The 16522-nt window shown below is 40.2% G+C and overlaps 1 protein-coding gene across 24 annotated transcripts in view; it reads left to right on the forward strand.

The window, feature by feature from the left end:
- Nucleotides 1-16522, forward strand: part of Dtna (dystrobrevin alpha) — a 407896-nt gene that overhangs the window by 257918 nt on the left and 133456 nt on the right. For 23 of the 24 annotated variants that reach the window (XM_023714185.1, XM_023714184.1, XM_023714186.1 and 20 more), the window contains one exon: nucleotides 343-423. The exons of the other annotated variant lie outside the window; for it this stretch is intronic. In XM_023714185.1, the coding sequence (XP_023569953.1) occupies nucleotides 343-423 (81 nt within the window). The remainder of the gene's footprint in view (nucleotides 1-342; nucleotides 424-16522) is intronic. 24 annotated transcript variants of the gene reach the window in all.

Genomic DNA, 16522 nt, shown 5'->3' on the forward strand with positions numbered 1-16522 from the left:
TGGTGCATTTAAATTTCTATTTATTGAGAACAGTATCTAATATTACCCAGCTGCTGAATTCACCCTTTGAGCAGATTGTTCTCAAAAGTGGTAGACAGGACAGAGTTGAGGCAGGGTTGCAGGAAGGACATCGTGGAAATCTACTCACCAGGGTTGGATGGATGTGTCTTCTTGTCTTGAACCTGAGGAATAGGGGCCAGAACATGGCAAACCCTAAGATACGTATAGCCTAGCAAAATTAAAGATAAGCATATTGATTATATCTGTGGGTGTCTTGTTTATAGACAGTATAAAGCCCTTTCCCCACATGTGGCACACCATATGTCCCTCATTCCCCACCAGGGGCTCAGGATCTGGATCGCATCCGACTCTCTACCTACAGAACAGCATGCAAGCTGAGATTCGTTCAGAAGAAATGCAACCGTAAGTACGCCAGTTGTTTGGGCTAATTACCCTGCTGTTTCCTATAGTTTACATGTGCTACTAAGTTTATTAAAATTGTGTTTTCTTACAAGTATTATTTACACAACAGTGAAAGGGAAACCATACACAAATGTTAGAGAGACTGTGTCAAAGTAACTCCAAGGACTCAGTTACTCTTAATGACTAAAGTATTGAAATGTGTGAGCTTCCAGATGAATTATAATGCTGACCTGGGAATGGTTTCCATCTGGATAGGTGTTTTTCCTATTTTTCTCTATATCTGGTACTATAAATGCAGGGTCATGAAAATAGCTTCCAAGAACATTATAAACTATGAAACATAAGTTCTCCTCATATGTGTATTTCCTTTACATGAAAATATTTACATGCTCCTGAAAAACAGGCTTCTTTCTGAAACTACAAAACTAGCCCATTTTATCAAAGCATTAACTGTTATTTACTGACATCAGACAACATGGAAAGAAATACTGCTTAAAGAATTTCAGGGGCTGGCGAGATAGTTCAGCAGACTAAGCACCTGCCTTGGCAAGCGCAGGGACCAGGGTTCAATCCCCGTACCACATGGCATTCCGGCCCAACCCCTGGGTGCACTGAGCCAGCCACCGAGACCAGGTGTGTGATGCATACCTGCAATCCCAGTGCTGGAGAAGCTAAAAACAGGAGGATCACGAGTCTGAGCTACGTAGTGAGACCCTGTACTAACTACATTTAATATATATAATATATCAATATCAATATTAATACCGATATAGATATATAGCAAAACAGGATTTTTTCCAAGCACAGGCTCTAGCTTATTCCAGGACTTTTAGGCTCTCTGCAGCAAGCTAGACCCCCAATCACCCGGGCAGTGCTGCATCCTCTGCTGGGCCAACATGGTAGTCATATTGCCATGTCCATTTTCCCTTGGAAAAAAATTGTTTCATAATTCATGTGTATAAACTTACTTTTTCTTTTCTGAAAACTGACTTATTAAAGCATTTGTAACTGTTCTTCATTTCTAATTAGTATTGGGTGAATTTTCATAAACAAAAACCACAGTGTTCTCCTGGATGTGAAAACAGAGTTGTAAAGTAACTGGTTTGGGAATTAGATTCTCAGTGAGTCCAAGGTCAGAAAGCTCCACAGGTCTGCCCAGGGGTCTTCGGCACGTGCTTCCCAAGGCCCTGGGGGACTGCCCCAGCCTCCTGGGTGTGCAGCCCATTAGGGTCGGCAATGGACAGTGTGTGTCTGTGCTGTGCCCCAACCTCTTGGCCTAGTGAGTAAGCACTGGGTGCACCTTTGGGCAGGAGTAAGGAGAAACAGTAGATTGGTCCAGTCATCAAATACACATTTTGACTCCTCATAAGAAGCCACACCAATTCAAAGGAGCAGAGAGAAAAGCACTACAATTGTTAGGAAGAATCTGTGGCTATATTTGTAATTCTGGGCATTGATGAGTCAATAAAAGTCTTATCCAGTACTGTACGGAACAAGACAACATTCCCACAGAAGGAAAGCTCCCCCTTCCCACTGTTGCCCACCAGTCATATTAAAACAAAAGAAAGAGTCTCCAAGTTTCTAGCAATCAAAGGTGACAGTATTCTCCCACCTTCCTACCACTTATTAGCATTTCAAGGACGCTCCAAAAGGGGGGGAGGGTGAGGGGAGAGGTGATAGTTCCTTCCCTCTTAAAGCTTTGCTAAGCAGAACAATTTCTTTTGCTTCTTTCAGTAGAGCTGGGGACTTCCAAAAGTACCACAGAGTGGAAAAGAATAACAATAAAATAAGGAAAAGAAAGAAAGGAGGGATGTTGGGAAAGAAGAATGCTACCTTATAATAGAGCTTTCCTATGCAGCAAGGAACCAAGGGAAAAAATAGGTACCATGTTTGTAATTGCATTTGTAACAGAATGCTCCCTGCACAAGCAGAGCCAGAGATCTCATTGGGGGAAGCTTAGCCATGTTCACTCAAGAAGGCCTCGTAGTCACAGGTGAAGGGTGTTTTCCTGAGAGTGCGCAGTTTGACACCATGCTTCATCATACATCGCATGCCCAGGAATCGTCAGGCAAGGGCCAAGGATATTGCTCAGGGGCACAAGCGCCTATCTAGCAAGCACCTGAGCTGGGATTGCAGTAAAAGAAAGAAAAAAAGAAAAAACAAAGAACTGTTGGACAAGAATTCCTTGGATGGAAAATGTAGTATCTTAATGAGGAAAATTTACTCTAGGCTGCATAAAAAAATAGCAGGGCAGGATGACATCGTGATTTTGGTTGGCTCCTCTTGTAAATTTCTCCTCCTTGCTTTATCTAAAACAAACAGCAACTTGATAGGCAACATGTAGTCACTGAACAGGGCAGCAGCTGTCTCTGGTAAACACAAGTGTCCCTTAAAGTACCTGCTCAGCAGCTAACATGTTACATAGTCCACTTTAAAAAAATGCCTGGCTGGGGAGATTGTTTGGGGGTCTAAACCCCTGCTCGGCAAGCACAAAGTCCCAAGTTCCATCCCGAGTATGGCATGCACTGCCGGACCCAGAACCCTAGGCACACCATGCTGGCCTGAAACTGGATGTGGTGGCACACCCCTGTAGCCTGGGGAGGCTGAGATAGGAGACAAGAGGAGCACTAAGAGTCCAACTGAGCAGCGAGACAAACTGCGTTGCTTATTAGCAACAGAAATCTATTTATAATAGATCTGGAAGCTGAATGGTCCAAGATAAAGTCGCCAACCAATCTGGGGTCTGCTGAGCATGATTTTTTGACCTTCAGAGAGCATCTTCTTGCTGTGTCCTCACAGGAAGGTGAGCGGCACAGCTCTCTGGGGCCTGGTTCAAGGGCACTAATCCCCACCAGGAGCGCTCTCTGCTCTTGTGGCTTGGTCTCTTCCCTGAAGTCCCTGCTCCTCACCACTACCACACTGACATCAGATTTCAACAGGTATCCAGAGAAGAGGAAACACAGAACTCAGTATAGTGCTTGTCTCATACAAATCAATGGAACAACTTAAAACAGACTGTTTATTTTTAGGCAAAGACCTCTCAGGTGAAATTTATTTTGCATATTAACAAAACTAAATTTAAAACTCACATAATGGAAGAACAAAACGTAATAACTAGCATGTATAAAGTCATCACCTAGAAAAAGAAATACTGTCCTGAGTGTTTATGTTTTTAGAAGATTTTTTTTTGTCTCAGCTTGAAGATCATAAATGTGAGTTGGTTCCTCATCATTCCTGACCCACAGCCCTGGCCTCCTGTATTTATAGCTTCTCACATAGAACATTGATTTCATGTCCATGTGCTTGGACACAGTGCCTGATGCATGCTGAGAGAAACCAATCCTCGCCTTGTAGAAGAGCTCTGAGCAAGAGGCTGAGAGAGGTGGCCTAGGGACTGACTGCAGCCTGCCGCCTCCTTCTCTATAGATTGAGACCTAAGGATAGTTGCTAGTGCTGGATATTTGCAATTCATTTGATAACAGGCAACAATAAGAGGTAACTTCAATTAAGTAAAGTGTTTCCCTCTCCCAAAAAGGAACTTCATCCCTCTGATTGGTAGGCTGGCATTTAAAAAAATAATAAATAAATAAATCTCAATGTCTTTATGTTTAAATTCATTAATAAAAACAGTATGGAACTTTTGTATATGTAGCTATTATATTTTTATTATGTCACTCTGTTCATCAACAATGTTTACTAATTCCTCTTAAAAACAAACGAACAAGGGCTGGGGAGAGATAGATCAGTAGAATAAGCACCTGCCGGGCAAGTGCAAGGGCCTGAGTTCAATCCCTGATTCCATAAAAAAAAAAAAATTAAGAAAGAAAGAAAAAGAAAAAGAAAAGAAAAAAACCACTTTGTACTCAGGAGCTATTCAGAGGACACTAATCCTAATCCCAATCCTGAAGGTTTGTAGGAGCATAGCAAGTTCAAGGCCAGCCTGGGCAACTTTATAAGAATCCTATAAACAATTTGTAAGTATGTGTGAAAAGGTAACACATCAGCCTTTATTTTAAACAAATAACCAGCTCCTGCTGAAGCATGATTTCTTTGGTCAGTGTTGCCATGCTTCATGATCCAGATACTCTGCAATGTCAGCATATACTTTTTCAGAAATTACTTTGGAGTCAATGAATTGTAGCCTTTAGTTCACCAACAACAAATCAGCCACAAAAACAATAGCCTAGAACTAATTAATCCCCCTGTTTAACAGTGAGAATGAAAGTGAGGGAGTACTCCGTACCCTCAGCTAACGTTGCCTAGCCTTAGTCCTATTTCAATTTTCATGGTCAGTTATATCATTTGAAATTTTCTTTAAAAGAAAGGTTAAAGGGTGTCTGATATTTCAGAGTTCCTCAAAATCTCATGAATTAGAGGTTTTCTTAAAATATACTTATCCAGAAATAATTTAAGTTAGAACTTATGCTTTTGTCTGTGCTAATGTCTGTAAACTTCTTTTAAGATTTCTTGTTAACTTCCCCCCCAAAAAAAAAATGCAGTTGCTTGTTTACCTAAATGTTTTTCCATCTCTGCAAAGTACCATATAGGTAGTAGGTCCTCCGTAAAGAATTTTCTATGAAAGAAGAAACATGCTTGATTAGCCTCGTTTTTCACCAGCCAGATGACAAATGCTGTGCAGTAGAAGCCAGAGCTGCATTTTGTATATTAAGCATAACTATCTCATTTATTTTTCTTCAAGCTAACATAGCAATATATTCCTGATCCTTGTTAAATATGTAGATTTTTGGCTGCTATATCAAATTTCTGTTGCCGCATAGCCAGTTCCCACAAATATATTCTGTTATAATAGTCTAACAGTCATTGTCTCCCAGTTTCTCTAGATCAGCAATCCAGTGCAGCATGACTCAGTTCAGGGTACAGTATCACACTGGGCTGGAATCACAATTCTGATTAAGTCTGTGTCCTCATCCGGGGCTCAGGATTCTTTTCCAAATATCCTGATTGTTTGCAGAATTCATTTCCTTGTTGTTGTAGGACTGACACCTCGATTTCCTTCTTGCTATACCTGCTGAGAACTACTTTCTGTTCTCAGAACTTCCTTCTTGCCACATGGCCCCCTAGACGTTTCAGAGCATGAATATTTGCTTCTTCTTCAGCTAGAATCTGTCTCCCTGAAAATTCTTTACTTTTTAAAGAACTAATGTGTGGACATCAGGTTTGCTTAGCTCATCTTCATATTTTAAGGTCAAAAAAAGCACCAAGATTAGTGTGTGAGTATTTGGGAGAAGTTATGTAGCATCATGGGCCTCAAATCTTGGAAAGACTACTTTCAGGTACTATCTTAGTCTGCTTTCTGTCACTGTGACAAAATGCCCAAGACTAAAAGTTTAACCAACAAAAGGTTTATTTTGGCTCACAGTTTCTGAGGTTTCTATCCACCATCATCTGGAGCTATTGTTTTTAGACCTGTGGTGCAACAGAATATCATGAAACAGTAAAGCTGCTCAGCTCACGGGATCCAGGAAGGAGAGAGAGAGAAAAGAGACCAAAAGGGAACAGAGACAAATATACATTCCAGAACATTCCACCTCTCCTCAGTGCCCTACTTCCTCCAACTAGGCCTTGCCCCTTAAATTTTCCAGTAATACCCTCCAGTTATTAAGCTATCAGTGGATGAATCCATTGAGGAATTCAGAGCCTTGTGATCTGGCCGTTTCCCCAAAGCCCAACTCTGATGCTTTGGAGAGGAAGTTTTCAACGCATGAGCCTTTGGGGGTTGTTTCAGATGCAAGCCATAACACTACCTGAGAAGACAGAGCTTTCTCTTTTGAAGGTAATAACATATGAAACCTTCAAATTAAAAATAAAGTTTAAGGTTAAAAAAGAACCTTCAGGCAAGAGAAACAGAACAGAAAAAAAGAAAGAAAGAAAGAAAGAAATGCATTCAGAAGAGAAAGGTAGAAAGGTTCTCCCTAGCCAAGGAGTTAGAAGAAAGAGTTATGTCCCTTGTGTTAGGGACATAAGTGGCAGATGACTAACCTTAGAGCACAATTATCTTTGTTTGTATTATTGAAAATGTCTTTGATTCATGTTTTCATTCCTGATGCTGAATCATTCTAGACAATTGTTAAAATAAAGTGCATTGTGCTAGAATGCAATGTTCCAAAACTTCCCTGGGGAAGACAGTGGTAGCAGAAAAATATGAACAAGCCCATTAATGATGCCTGTGTGATGTGAGAAAATGGAAAAGCTGATCCTCCCTGCACCTCTGGACCTAAAAATTGTCTCCCCCTCATCAGAGCCAAGCTCTAGTAGAAGAAAGCTCTTATTTTAAAGTTCTGATGCTTACGCAGTGGGTTTAGTTGAAGTTGCTTCTTCCTCTTAGTTGTTTTCATTTTTAAGACCTTAAGGGCCCAAGGATTGTTTTATTTTGTTTCTTTTTCTCCTTGCTAGAACTTTTAGTTTCAGAGGATGTTGCAGGCTTTGTCTGTCACTACACAACACATGGACTAAGGCGGCACCACAGCCTTGTTTCAGTGGATGCGGATGTACCAGACAATTGTCCCTTCCCCTTCTTCTGCTTCTGCCTTGTGTCTGGAAGCTGTGTCAATTAAATCTTTTCAGTTCACAGTTTAGGAAAAAGCATCATCATTCAAGGACTTGAACAGCTGAGAAAGAATGATACATTCAGAAAAATGCCTTTCAGGCTTCCCCAGCCCTACTGTATGCCAGGTGCCAAGACAAGATTCATGACCTTCCCCTTGTGGCCTCCCAATCCCTTGTCCTGGGAGCTCATCTGACTGGCCCAGAGCCAGCCAACTGGGTGATTAAGGTACATCTAGAAGGTGTTGTTCCACAGCCTAGATCCCAGGCTCCCAAGGCTCAGGGACACACAAAGAAAACACAGGACACTTGGGGGAATTGAGGTGGAAGAGCAACCTCTCCCAAAAGCCATACCCATGGTTCTGCCTGAGAGCCCTGCTTGATGTCACATAGGTTTCATCTCTGTGGCTCCGTGAACATCTGTCGTTCTGAAGAGTGGTGCATACTTGTTAACTCCAGAACAGGGACTGAGCATTTACTTCACACCATCACTATTTCACACCAAAGAGGAAAATATGGAGCATTCAGAAATCCATTGCATTCATCTTACAAAATTTAAATAAATGCATATTTATTCTACTGTAGCTTCAAGCATTACTGAATTTTTATTTCCAATATGTTACTCTCACCTGTTTGCAATTTGAGAAAGAAAAAGTTATAAACAGGTAATAAAAGAGTAGAAGGTTTGCTTCATACAAAATCTTTTTAAGGGTTTGCTCATCCATGAGTATCAAGACCTAATAAACTGTCCAACTCATAAATCTGGATGTTCTTTGAGATCTTCTCCCACCTCAAATGGAATCCATCCTAAAGTCAGGGGAGTTACACTTTATGCACATCTCCTCATTTTAACCACATTTTTCTGCACAGACTATAAATGCCAGATAAAAAAAATACCCTAAGTATTCAATAACCCCTTATGGAAGAAAGGAATGGATCCATTGGGGAGAAGCTCTGAACAGGCAAAGACATTCATGGCTACGTATGCATTAAAGTAAGCAAGTAAAAAACACTGGTCGCCTACTTAGTGTGTGACCACTAGCATTGTGTTTCAGAAGTGGAAAATAATTGTAATATCTTCTAGGTTTATCCTTATGCTCAGGATCTGTAACTCTGCTGTCTTCTTAAAACAGCTTATGTTTAGTTTTTCTCCACATTCATTTTTCTTGCCGGAAGGTATCTCAGGGCAGTCATCTTTACCATTTAGTTTGTGCGGAGCTTCAGTACCATAGAAGCCCAGCTCTGAAGACTATAGGGCAAACAAAAGCCCTGAGAATTTGTGAGTTTTACAAAGCAGAAACTTTTAGCACAAGACTGATTTTCCTTCCCTGAGTTGTTTGAGAGACGTCAGGATCTGACTGAAACTAAGGGCATTTTTCTAAAGCTAGATCCACAATCTTCTTATGTAAGATGAGGAGATATTAAGCCCTAAAAACAGAAATATTCAGAAAACAAACTCCCTTACCCCTAGTAAGCAATAGCTAATGTACGCGGGCAGAATATTTTCCCAAAGATTGAAGTTTTCATCACATGAGATAATTTAGAGTAGCAATGATTTACTCCACCACTTACTATAATATAGTCTTATATTTTTCTACCTAGTATCTCTAATGCTTTTTAAAATTTTGCTTTCAGATATATAATATAAAATTTATCACTCGAACTATTTTAGGAGTACAATTTAACTGCATTAAACACATTCACAATGCTGCTCTAGTACCACCACCATCCAGTTCCAGAGCGTTTCATCATAGCCAAATAACACACACACACACACACACACACACACACACACACACACACACATTTTGTACCTGTCTTAGTTACTCCCTCATTGCTGGGATTAAATACCCAACAAGGAGGTAAGGTTTATTTTATCTTACAGTTTACAGAAGTTGCACTCCACTGTGGTCCATGGCAGGGCGGCAGAGCAGAAGGGCATGGCGAGAAAGCAACAGCCCATGGAAGGAAAGCAAGCAACTGCTGTGAGCCTCTTTCCCTCTTTACTTCACTCAGGCTACAAGCCTGTTGGTTGGTATCACTCACACCCAGTCAGTCTTACCTTCAGTAAGTCTATTCAACCACAGCCAAATCTACACTAATGTGACCAGTGGAGCAGCGGACCAATCCAGTTATCACAAACCTATGATCTATATTCACACACCGTAGCTCCAGCCACCTCTGTAAAGCTGCACCTGTGAGCACATAAGCCTTTGAAGGGAAGTCTAGGTAGAAGCCAACAGCAGTACTCACCAAGTTTTTAATATCCTAATGTCACATTGATTTTTCTTGCTATTTATGGTACCAATCAACCCAATTTCTTCCATGTAAAACACAGTTGCCTGAAAATCAACATTCTTAAGTGATGCTGGTTTTAACTAGAAAAAAAAAGTTTCTAGAGAAAAGTTTTTGCTTAAAAATCTTACTTCCGAATGACTAAAGTAGTAAAATAAAGGGAAAGTACTATTGTAAATAATTCTGCAAATACATACAGGTCGCCCTCCAGGCACGAGATGCTCAGTGAACAGAGCCACGAACAACACAGGAAAGAAGACACCTTGCATTCTATGAAGTGACCAATAATTTCAGACAGCTAATGTTCTTAACAAAATAAATCAAGACAAAAAGATGCATCACACTCTTGCTCACATCCCTCTCTGGATACAGAGCATGGGATGCATTGAATCCACCTCCAGCTGCAGATGGATCATGAACATCCACTGAGTTATGACGCTACTCAAGACATCTTGCTGAGTACCGAAGGGTGTGGGCATGATTCAGACTCAAAGCTTCACTGCAAAGACTTTGTAGATCATCATAAGAAACCTTATGTGAGCTGGGAATGATGGTGCACACCTATAATACAGGCACTCTGGAAGGCTAAGACAAGAGAGTCACAAGTTCAAGCCCAGCCTGGGCAATTTAATTCAACAAGAATTTGTCTTAAAGAGGAGGAAAAAAAAAAAGATTACAAAGGACTGGGACAGGGGTGTTGATTGGTGCAAAACCCACTTTCAAACCACAGGACTGCTGAAAGGGGAAAAAAAGAAATACATAGCATTTTGTTTCTATTCTAGGGACAGCTATTTGATAAATTATCTAGCTTTCCCTTTGGCATGTATTCATCTGTTACTTAATTTTCTTTTGACATTTTTTTCCTATTACTTATCTGGCCAGCTCCCCTCTGAAGTCTCTGCTTCCATGATCTGTGTCATTTATTTCAACCTTCTTTAAGCTGCTCAGAGTAACAAGCAAGAAGAAAGTCTTGGACATCCAGGGAGTCTCCTCTGCTCTTCTTTTGTAAGGTCCCCTTTCCTTTAAAAGACAGCAGTGCATCTGCAGAAACTCTTAGGCATCTGTCAGTCATAGTGCTGGTTTTTAGAATCATTATGTGCATTTAAAAGAGAACAAATTTAACTGGAAGAACAAAAGAAAAAATGCACCATTAGATCATACTATTTATTTAGGCTATCCTGCCTAATTATATTCCTTCAGTGTACAAACCTGTTAATAGAATAACATCAACTTTAGCATCTGATGACTGTGCTATATTAATTACAGATCTGGATTTTGAAAATAGCCAACAGATATATTCTAAAACTTTGTTGTATAAACTTTGCTGCATAAACTGATACCCAAGGGCTGGCCAAATAGCTCAGTGGATTAAAACTCCTGTAAGCAGAACCAGGGGCCAGGGGTTCGATCCCTCCACCCCTGGGGCACACTGATACAGTGATTGAGACTGGGTGTGGTGGTGCCTGCCTGTAATCCCAGCTCTTGGGAGGCTGTAAACAGGCGGATCACTGCAAGTCCAACCTAGTAATGAGATCCTGAACACCTGCAGACCTGTTCCTAAAATACGAAAAAATAAATAAATAAATAATAAAATAAACTGATACCCAGTCTAGCAGCCACTTGAATTAACTATCATGTGCTTAAGGATAAAACATGACTTGTAATCATCAAGAATATCTATAAATATTGAAATAAACTAACTGTTGCTATTTTAACCAGTGGTGGTGCTGCACTGGCACTCTTGTGTTACCTCTTTATCTACTAGAAAATATGAAGCTAATTCTGCTTATTCAAAGTGAAGGGAGCACAGCACAAGAAGGGCTTCCCTTGGACAAATACCAGATAAAATCACCTAGTTAAAGAGCCCAACTTCTAAGTTCCAAATGTTAGCCATTTGTCATGGTCAACAGAGGTGCTCTCTGGCAACATCTGTCAAGCAGGCTTGTGGACACTTAACTGGATGCTGCAAATACTAGCAATGACATCAGCCCTAAGTAGCTTATTTTCTTGGAAAATAATAAACATTGATGTTAGGTAAAGTGTGATACATTTTGTTCTTCAAATTAAACTTTTCTGAGTAGTAGAGAAATATACCATGGAGGAAGGTAAATGGAGGAAAATGTACATAGCCAAATAAAATGAGAATCTACTTTGTCATGGTCATATCATTCATTTTTGGTCTTATCTATTAGTGCTCATCCAGGAATACACAGAGATTTGATGAGAACCCGTGCTTAGCCTGTATCTCCCCAGCAAACAGACCGCACACATCACAGTGAGAAAGCAGATTGTTGGAATAGTGAGCCTTAGGGTAGAACTGAGACGGTGAGGGAAGTAAAGTCAACGGACAGTGCAGGAACTTCTTAGCAACTTTGTGAAATGTTCCTCATAACTACCACCCCAAACAAAAAGAAGGGATTCTAATCCATCCATTCTGCCCACACTGGTCAAGGGTGACCTGCAGGTGTAAGGCCCTACACACACACACACACACACACACACACACACACACACACACTCCACAAACACACACAAACAGATAGAGAGAGAGAGAGTCACACACATGGATATCTCTGGGTTGCATATGTGGAAATTCTAACTGGGGTTCAGGTATTGCTACTGAGACATCAGAGGTATACAGTACAAATCTCGAGGCCAGTTATTGCTCACTTGTGGATGTACTGAGTGGCCAATGTCTGTGTGGTGCTATCTGCAGCTGCAAGGGCTGGAGAAAGAAGGAGCCCAAGAAGAGTTAGCAAAATTACCTAAGCCAAACTACAGTGTCACCCATTGTGTATCATGACTTTACTCTTCAGGTCTTCCTTGCCACTATTTTCTACTGACATCTGTTAAATTTTTATTTTCAATTTAATTGACAAGTAATTATATCTATTTACGGAGTAAAATGTGAAATTAAAATATATGTACACATCATTAAATTACTTAAACAGGCTAATTAATATACATGTCAACACCACTTCACATGTTTAGTGTGTCTTTATGGGGACAACGCTCATAATAGTAAACTCATACTGCTCACCCATGTATATAGTGGTGTGATATATGACAGCTAAGCTCAGGGAACAGCCTAGACACCAGAGCATAGATGAATGGGTAGTGTACATACATGTATACATACAGCCATAAAGCAGAAAATTTTTCATTTGCAGGAAAATAGATGGAACACAAAACAACTATGTTAAGCAAAAGGAGACTGACACAGAAAATTCAATATCATGTTTTCTCTTATATAAGTAATGTAAAATATAAATACATTAAAAATACAATAAAAATGGTAGAAAACAAGATGATCAACACTTGGACATGAGGAAAGGATGGGGGATGCAGGAACAAAGTAAGAGGATAAAAAGATTGAAAATGATCAAAATATGTAATATCATGTATAATAATTCTGCAAAACAAACATCACTATTCAAGGCCTTTGAGTTCTATGTTAAATATGTGATTAATAAAAAAATACAATTTCTGATGAAGCAAAGTTAAATTATACTCATTTAGCACTTCACAACTATAATAATTATCATTACTATGGTCATAATATATCATTTAGAACTTATTGCATGACTTTTTTTTTTCAGAACCGGGGATTGAACTCAGGCCCTTGTGCCTGCCAGGGAAGTGCTTATTCCACTGAGCCATCTCCCCAGCCTCTGACTTTTAAGGGTTTTTACAAAACATGTACTTCATCTTTTTTATACTATGTTCATATATCTATGACCTCACTCAAGATACAGTGTCCCAGTTATTCATCTCTCATTGCTGGGACAAGTACCCAACATGCAAAATGAGGGAAGGAAAGGTTTATTTAGCTCACAGTTATTGGAGGTTTCAGTCTACACTCAGCTGGCTCCAAAGCAGAGCGGCACATGGCAGAGGACAGCAGTTCACGGCAGCAGAAGACAGCAAAACAGCAAGAGCAAAAGGGAGGAGTAGCAGCAACAATGGCAACAGAGAACAAGTCTGTCTCTCTGTCTCTCTCATGTTACATTCAGGCTATCCATCCCAGGCTGAGTGGAGCACTCACAGCCATAATCCCAGCAGTACTCAGACCCATAATCCCAGCCTTGGCTCATGAATTAATTACAAACTATAGAACTGTTCCTCAATGACTTCATGAGGCTTTGGGTGGGCAAATACACAAAAACCATAACATACAGTGAATTGCCTGAACTACTGATTAACCACCTAGAGATCTCTTTGCCTCAAAGGAGACATTCCCAAGCAATGTTATGTTCACAGAGAGCTGGGCCATAGCTATTTTTTGAATTGGTGAATGAAATGTATTTTCTACTATCTGCCCATGATTTCCTCTCATGGTGCAGAAAAGTAATTATATATTGAAATGGTGTAAGATAAATGCAGAAAAAGTACCACTTCACAGCCAGTTACTTCTCACTACTCCCAGTGTCTATGAGAACTTACCTTATCTGTTGTGTTCATATTGGCCAGATGGGCACATGATACCAGGCCTTTGAGATCAAAAGCTATAAGGGAAAAGTAGGTAGAAAGTCCTTACCATTATCACGCCTGTGGTCACTCTTCCTTTCGAAATGTGGCTTCCAACATCTATGAGTTTGACCATGTGGTACATAGAAATAAGAGGCAAAGTGTAAAACCATACACAATGAGTAATTCATCGAGCCCTCTTTTGCCAAGTGCAGGGAAGCTGCCAGGAGGCACACAGTGCAGGCTCTTGGGACGTGCTCTGCTCCATTCACCAAGCAGTGCAATCACCCAGTTTTTTCAGAGTATTGTGCAAGAAGCTGTGAGAAATATAAACATGAGCAAGAAGGTAGCCCATGACTTCAAGGTAGCCCATGATCTTTTACAGAGCCAGTTCTTGGGTTTATTCTCCAGGTATTTTTCTGAAGCATCTGATGAAAACCATGGACATTGCTCCCCTTATGTGTACATGACCTGTACAGAATATTAGGCTCATAATTTGGGGGTCTCTTCTCTCTGCTAAAGTCCAATCATGAGTTGATTTTAAAACGGAAGGAAAAAATGTGTCCATTAATTACTGTAGAAAATAAAGATACCACAAATATAATCTCTATGTGAAGGGTCTTGGGAGCAACAAAAGGGAGAGAGGGGTTTCCGCAGTGAGAGAATGGGCCTCCTAGGAAGCAAGCATGGCAAGTGTACTAGTGGGAAAGATGGTGGATCAAAAGCTGCGTCTGGTAGAGAAAGCAGGCTCAGCACAAGCATGATTAGAAGACCAAGGGAGATTCTGAAACTAAGAAGTCCCTGTGACTACAGAATAGGGCTCCAGGAGGAAGCAAGGTAGTGACAGCAAGCCCTTTAGAGCTCTTAATGCTAACAAACAGCCTACTGGGTCACAGGTGCCATCAGTTTGCCACTGCTGAGCTTCTGAGCTAAAGAGTAGTGAGAGGTGAGATTCAAGGTCAGTAGACCGAAGTCTGAGTACTGGTTTTCATTCTTAGCATTTTAAGCATTATTCAATAGGCCATGTAAATGGCCTTGTCAGAGCTGAACCTCATAGTATTTGTAGGACAGCTAAAAGGAAATAGTGGATATAATAGGTATCTTGTTTTTTTGTTTTGTTTTTTTTTTCCGGAACCGGGGATTGAACTCAGGTCCTTGAGCTTGCCAAGGAAGCGCTTATTCTACTGAGCCATCTCCCCGGCCCTAAGTGTCTTGTTTTACATAGAAAGCAGTAAATGCTCATACTGGGACACCAGAATAAGGGAATGGTAAGACACAATTTAAAAAAAAAAAGTCTTGTATAAAATTATTCAGTGAGGTCTAAAGCCCTCTGTCAAATTAATAGCCACAGAAGAGGAAGATAGGTACCCAGTCCTCTTGCTTCTAAAGTCATTAAGCACATTCTGTACAAAATTAAATACTGGCAAGGAAAAATTAGTTATTGTTCAGATCTTTTCTTTCCATTTATCTTCTCCTATTATTCTTTATAATCTTTGGTATGATATTTTGAAAATGATAAGTTTAATAAATACTCGATTCAATTGAATTTATTTAAATTTAATTTATAGTATGACAGCTATTGAGCCAACAATTATTATATCTCATTTTGAGTAATAATGCTGGTCTACAAACACAATTTAAGGAACACAGAATGTTTTCTGCTAAGAGGCAGTGAATGTAATGCCAGACCCTTTGAGAACTGGTATGATACTCAATTTAATTTTATACCAAAACTACACTGTAGACTTTTTCATGAAGCTTTATTACATCACCTTAACCAGGAAATTAAAGTGAAAGTGAAGCATTATCTTTATAAGATATGAAGCTTTTCTCCAAGGGCTCACAGTAAAGAGAACAAACTGCTTTAGTGATAAAAGCACACTTGGGGAGCAAGGAACAAGTTGAGATTGGAAGCATACAAAATTGGCAAGCTACTCTGGTGTTGTTTGTGTTCACCTTTTGTAAAGATTCGGCTCATGACTACTAATCAAAAACAAATCTAAAGATTGTGCTTTTACTAATGTTTTCTTTCTGAGTTTAGTGTTTGGTTAATGTGAATGATGGCTAGTATCTGCAACATAACCTAAACCAGGCAAAGCACATGATTTGACTAGTTCCTCCTCCCCAGCAGATTTTTAGACGCTATTTTCTTGTGGTAAGAAGCTTGAATAAGGACAGAAAAAAATTATGTTTGAGAAAATCTTAAGGATTGGCTAGTTTACACCTGTCTTTCTTGACCTCAGTGTCTCCAGGATTGGGGGATATCTTTTAAATAAATTCTTCTCAATCAAATGAGCATCAATTTCCTGTTCTTCCTGCCTCGACTCTAACGCTGTTCTTTAAATCATGCTCCATAACAGCGATTCTCAAATTTTACTATCTATCAGAAGCCCCTAAAGATCTGCCTAAGCCTGTGGATGTTCTGGTCACATTCCAGACCTGTGGGGTCAAATATCATAATCCAAGATTCACTCACTGTCTTGAAGAGCAGCCCCACATGTGTGACTATGGGTGGGATCTGAGCTCTGTCACATGAATTTCTGAAAGTAAAGCCAAGCATTAAACTTCATAAAATACAAACTCTCAATAAAGCACAAAGTGGGCTGGTGAGATGGCTCAGTGGTCTAAAGCACCTACTTAGAACAAGCTCAGCAAAGCACAGGGACCGCGGTTCAATCCCCGGCACCACATGCCAGCCAGCCCCGCCCCCTGGTGGGCTGAGCTGGCCACACACACACACACACACACACACACACACAAATAAATAAATAAA

The sequence above is a fragment of the Octodon degus genome, unplaced genomic scaffold, assembly GCF_000260255.1.
Source record: "Octodon degus isolate 3935 unplaced genomic scaffold, OctDeg1.0 scaffold00003, whole genome shotgun sequence".
In the NCBI taxonomy this organism is placed as follows: Eukaryota; Metazoa; Chordata; class Mammalia; order Rodentia; family Octodontidae; genus Octodon; species Octodon degus.